Below are 6,407 nucleotides of genomic sequence, written 5' to 3' on the forward strand. Positions count from 1 at the left end.
ACCTCTCTTGCTTATTTTTACCATGTTGCCACTAGCCTCCTCTGTAGCTTCCCTTTATCTTCATCTTTGTATAAGAATAGATAATAAAATATTTATTATATTTGATATATATTACTAATTAATTGAGAAAAAAATATAAATTATTTGTAAATTAAAAAATTGATAAATGAAAAATATTAAAAATGAACAAACTATAATTTAAAAAATCATATGAGAGGTAGGGGTGACCATCAAATTTGAAGCTCATATATGCAATTAAATTAAGACTATCAAACTTTCCCATCATCACCTGACGGTATGGGTTTTCAATCTTCACTCTGTCTAACGCAGTAAGACATGAGATATATGTTGCAATGGGAGCAAGTGCAGATCTACCTCACATGACTTTTTAACTTAGATACCAATACTTGTAGGAAATGTTTGGAGCCGGAAGTGGATACATACAGAAGAATAGATACAAATGGAAGCCATGTGGGTGGCACCCAGATGCCACTCACAAGCACCCAGATCAGGCATCAAGATGCATCCAGGTGCCTGTGAGTGGCATTCGGGTGGCACCCACAGGGTACCTAGGGGGTGGCACCCACAGGGTACCTGGGAGCTTCCGTCAGCATCCACATAGAAAAAAGTAAAAAAAATTGCAAATTTCACTTAGAAATCATTTAAGACATGTGCTTGCACTTTTTTTTGGCCAAACCCTAAAATGACCCTAATAGAGGCCTTTCAACCATTCAATCTCCATTTAGTTTGCAACTAGGTTTATTGTTCTCATTTTGTTTGCATCTAGCACAAGTGGAACCTTTCTTGGTTCAAATGATATCAACCTTGCAGCAGATGGAGATGAGGATCTAGATTTTTTTGAGAATCCTTATGATTTTGATTAGTGAACAATGACATTGAAGCATGAACTTTGTTTTTTATTTTTGTAGTTTGGACATGGAGTCTAGAAGTGAATATTTCTGCCTATGAAGATTTAATTTGAAATTTGAACTATTTAATTGACATATGAAATATCTTGAATCTTGATCAATGTTGAAGTATCATATGTATTATGATACTATCAAATGATGTATGTTTGTATATTTCAAAGTTTCTAACTCTGGACCCGTTTGGTTGTTGGAATTAGACAAGAATTGGCATGCCCAATCCTCAAAATTTTCAAATCCATTGTTTAGGTGTACAAAAATAGAATTGGGATTTGGAGAAATATGGATTTGGTATCTTCATTTGAAAAAACAAGAATTACATCTTTCCTCAAAATACTTGTTATTTGGAATCCATATTTTAAATCCCATTTTTCCCCAAAATGATGATTCCAAATAAAATAAAATTTAATTAGATTTTACATCCACCATTGCTATTGAAGAACTAAGGGCAATTCTCTATGAGCTTTAAGATGAAGCATAAATTCCTATGTATACAACCTTTTGTTTCATTATCGAGAGCAAGGATCTTTCAAACCATTTCTCAGATAATAAAGCTCAAAGAGGGAAGGGCAAAGAGAAGTAGAGCATCCTTCAGAATGAAAAAAAAATCCACACGTGTGCATGGCCTCTGCAGCAACCCAAAACAATTACATAACATCACTTGCATCAAAGGGAAATTCGGTAAATGTGAGTTCTCACAGTGGCACCATTGTCATATACGAGAAAGGCACAAATGGGTTTGTTGAGTTTGCCCAAATACATTGTAATGCTCCCATAAATGCCCTTGCCATTGAGGAAAATATGCTTTTAGAGATCTTGAAGACACCAAGCTGAAATTATGGAGTCATTGTTTAAACAAGAGTTTAAAATTATTGACCAATCTCCCCACCGTACAGGACTATATTGAAATTAAGGTCCATTAAGCCCGACAGTTATGTGAAGACTCGACACCAGCACAATAGACAATGGATCAGACAATGTCAATGTTGTTAGCTATCTAGCCCTTTCGATTGGTAATTAGACAAAGTGTCCCACTTGCTCTCCAAACCCATTTGAGATATGTTCATGATCTATTTGAAATTATGCTTGTGCAGTAGTCAGAATACTTTTTTCCAAGCATAAATGATGTACTGTAATGAATATCGTGACAAGTGTTGTAATAGAGCGTGAACTGGAGTGATGTCATTGTATTTAAATGCATTTAGATTTTGAAGATGTGATCTTGTATGTAGGGTTGTGGGAGAAGACGGTGAAAGTGTGGAGGTTTTCAAATTTTAAATGTATGGAGTCCATTCACGCAATTGTTGTGCAAGGAAGGGATGAATTTTCTTCACTGCCTCTGTCGATGGCACCATTCGTGTGTGGAGGAGTGGTCATCATCGTCATCAAAGGAGACATGGCGGACACTGACTTGAAAAGATTACAGGTCTCTTTATAGATTCAACTATAGCTATGGAATGTTAGGTTTTTTGGGTTTGAACCAAACACGCTGTGAATGCAAATTCGAGATATCAATTTTTTTGGGGTTTGAGCCAAACAGTTCCAAACTAAATTCTGAAAATCGTAATCTAAATTTCAAGTTCTAGAATCCCAATTCCCAAATTCCAAATGCTAATTCTCAAATCATATTCCAACAACAAAGAAACCTGAAGTTCTTGTATTTATATGTTTCTTAAACTCTTTTCATATATATATATATCCAAAAAAAATTAAAAATCCCGCGTACCGCATTCGCTTCCGATTCCGATTCCGCATCACTAACTTAGCTTCTTAATATTAACGAAGAGAAGAAACAGTCAAATTTTTAGTGAGCCGATGTTACAAACCGCTCCAATTTGATGCTGACTTTTTTCAACCCAAATGCAATTGTGCAATCCTCAACGCCAAAATTCTGTAATCGCGTTTTCAAAGCAGCTCAACAAGGCATTAAACTTTTAGAATGGCATCAGAATCAGGAGAGGAATCCTTTCTTCATAGGCAGTCTCACGATCTCTGCGAGGACGGTGTCAACCGGTTCTGCAACTGCATTGAAGCAAGGGTTAGAAAGGAAGAGGACCAGAATTCGTCTGTTAAGGGGAAACAATGGGATTTGTAGGAATCCTAAAGATTTGGTTTCATGGAACTCGAAGATAACGCATTATGCAAAAACTAAGCGGATTGAGGATGCACGCAAAGTGTTCGATAAAATGCCCGAACGAGATGTCGTATCTTGGACTGCCATGATTGCAGGGTACGCTCAGGACGGTGATTTAGATAATGCACGCCAACTGTTCAACGAAATGCCCGATCGAGATGTGGTGGCTTGGAATGCGATGGTTGCCGGATATACACAGAATGGTAGGATTGAGGACGCGCGCGAGCTCTTTAATGAAATGCCTCAACGAAATGTGGCGTCCTGGAATGCAATGGTAGCGGGTTACGTGCAGAATGGGAGAATAGGGGATGCACGCCAACTGTTCGATATGATGCCTGAACGAAATGTGATATCGTGGACTGTGATGGTTGCAGGGTATGTGCAAGAAAAGAGAATGGAGGATGCTCAGAATTTGTTTGATGCGATGCCAGTGAGGAATGCCGTGTCGTGGACTGCCATGGTTAATGGGTATGCTGGCGGTGGAAAACTAGAGCATGCGCGGAAGCTTTTTGACAGAATGCCAAGGCGGGATGTGGTTTCCTGGAATGCAATGATTGCTGCCTATGCCCAAAAGGGCGACATGGAGAAAGCACATAGACTCTTTGACAAAATGCCTGAACGAAATTTGGTTTCCTGGAATTCGATGATTTCGGGGTACAGCCATAGTGGGAGACTGGAGGATGCGCGGAAAGTCTTTGACAGAATGCCAGAACGGAATATGGTGTCATGGACCTCAATGATTGCAGGATATGCACAAGATGGAAATGGAGAGGATGCCTTGAATGTTTTTAATGAAATGCAACGTACCGGTATGAAGCCTGACCAGATGACTTTTGCCAGTGTTGTCAATGCATGCGCTTGCATAGCAGCATTGCAGCAAGGCAGACAGGTGCATCAGTACGTAATCAAGGTTGGATTTGAATCGGATGTTTATGTTGGCAATACCCTTATTACCATGTATGCGAAATGTGGAAGGCTAGACGATGCAAGGCACACATTTGACAAAATGCACAACCAAGATGCTATTTCTTGGAATTCCATGATCACAGGTTATGCTCAACATGGTCATGGAAAGGAGGCAGTAAAACTCTTTGAACGAATGCAACAAGTAGGCATTAAGGCCGACCACATAACCTTTGTCAGTGTCTTGTCTGCTTGTAGCCATGCTGGGTTGGTACTTGAAGGATGTCACTACTTTGATTCAATGGGTAGAGATTTTCATATCACAGCTAGGGCAGAACATTATGCTTGCATGGTGGATCTTCTTGGGCGCTCTGGGCAGCTAGATAAAGCAAAGGACTTGATTGATAGAATGCCAATAGAACCCACTGCCGCGGTATGGGGATCTTTACTGAGTGCTTGTAGAACTCATATGAATTTAGAGTTGGGTAAATACGCAGCGGAATATCTTTTTGAATTGGTTCCCGAAATGGCTGCACCATATGTCCTACTGGCAAATATGTATGCCGTGGCTCGTAGATGGGAGGATGTTGCAAAAATCCGAACAATGATGAAAGACAGGGGAGTGAAAAAGAAGCCAGGCATTAGTTGGATTATGACAAAAAACAAGGTGCATATATTTGTGGCAGAAGACAGATCCCATCCTCAAACAGAGGAGATCTATGCAATGTTATCTGCTCTCTCTAGAAAAATGGAAGAGGCGGGTTATGTACCCGACACAAACTTTGTGCTTCATGAAATGGATGAGGAGACAAAAGAACACACTCTCTCTTACCATAGTGAGAAACTTGCTATATGTTTTGGTCTTATAACTACACCCGCAGGATCACCCATCCATGTCATGAAGAACCTTCGTGTTTGTGGGGATTGTCATTCTGCCATCAAGTTCATATCTAAGATTGTTGGTCGAGAACTTGTTGTAAGGGATGCCAATCGTTTCCATCATTTTAACAGTGGGCTCTGCTCGTGTGGGGATTATTGGTGATGTATATGAAACGACGGAAAATATTCAAAGAATTCTTTAAAATCCCCTACTGTTTTTTGAAATTTTTTTCCATTTATTCAAGTGCTTGGTTTGTTAAGTTCCTAACTTATAGTTTACTCGGAGATCGGGTTGTAGGCAGATGACACGGTCATTTACACACAGTTCCCTGGTCAGTCAGACCTATTGGCAGGTAATGCCAAGATTTAATTAACTGCCTTAGAGAATGAGTAGAAGCATGAACCGGGTAAAAATTGGTTTAGAATGCAAAGAAAAACTGGACGATCCATTGCAAATTGATGCTCCTCTATGACTGTTAGCTAAAACCAAATGGTAGAAAATCTCATCATCGAGAGCCTGCTTTAATTAATCCCATGGCATACTGCAAGATGGTTGTCAATTGTCAACACAGATCAACAATAGTGATAATTTTCTACAAAATTGGGTTTCTACATGTCATACATGTGCCAAAAAAACTAATGATATTCTGACGTGCTATCAATGAAATTTACAGCTTTTCCCTCAAACTACAACGTCATAAAAGCGGAATTATACTCAAAACGGCTAGATCTGTTGATGGACATCCAAATTTGTGTTAATAATGGCTATCCAAGCTCAAACCCTGCAACTAAGTTACTGCAAGAATTTCTGGTTATGATTGTGTTTAGATTTTTACATCAATGTTTCGAATCACATTCTACCTGGTGATTTGCTTCATCTTGATGATGGATCACAGAGTGTATTATGATGTTGATGCAAAAATCTAAACACAATCATACACCAAAAATTCTTGAATAATTATCGTACATTATGAAAATATTTCTCATCCAATTAAGTTTTCAGATATATCCTTGGTATCTCAACGACCCCTCTTCAACCCCTTGAGATGCGTCTTCATTCGCAAAGATGTCTCGAGAAACATCTAGATGCACAAGCTTCTTTTACCTGCTCACTCCAAAGTCTTTTGGTTGAATGGTTAAACCCTAGTTATAAATAGGGAAAAGTATATTAATTTTTTTTTTAAAAATTCTTAGTGTCAAATATCTATGTTAGAATAAATGCTATCAAAACAAAGGTTATTTAATCAAGCTTCATCTAGAGGAGGGTGCATGTGAATCATTTTTATATCATTTTTTTATTTTTTCTCATTGGTTGTTCATAACTTTACTATGGTTATTATTGTTTTTTATGAGAAATAATGATAGAATTCACAATTTTGTATGAAGTTAGTAAAACAAGTCTTAAAGATCACAAAATTGTAGCTAATGCCGATAGGCATTTTATAATGGCAGAATGGGGGAGTGGGATGGTGTGAGCGTGTTAATGTTAACTTTTATCCTTTTAGCTTTAAATTTGACAACCATATACATGTCAAAATTTTAAATCTTAATATAAATAGAATATA

General features: G+C 38.1%; 1 protein-coding gene across 1 annotated transcript; it reads left to right on the top strand.

Moving 5' to 3' along the window:
- The first annotated feature begins 1,737 nt into the window (after positions 1-1,737).
- On the top strand, positions 1,738-5,050 carry LOC149556073 (pentatricopeptide repeat-containing protein At4g16835, mitochondrial-like). The gene is made up of 2 exons (XM_089830208.1): positions 1,738-1,939; positions 2,159-5,050. The coding sequence occupies exon 2, from the start codon at positions 2,765-2,767 to the stop codon at positions 5,003-5,005; it is 2,241 nt and encodes a 746-aa protein (XP_089686334.1). The 5' UTR covers positions 1,738-1,939; positions 2,159-2,764; the 3' UTR covers positions 5,006-5,050.
- The last annotated feature ends 1,357 nt before the right edge of the window (positions 5,051-6,407 follow it).

The sequence above is a fragment of the Cupressus sempervirens genome, chromosome 5, assembly GCF_028749045.1.
Source record: "Cupressus sempervirens isolate cs-2001-9-10 chromosome 5, ASM2874904v1, whole genome shotgun sequence".
Classification (NCBI taxonomy): Eukaryota; Viridiplantae; Streptophyta; class Pinopsida; order Cupressales; family Cupressaceae; genus Cupressus; species Cupressus sempervirens.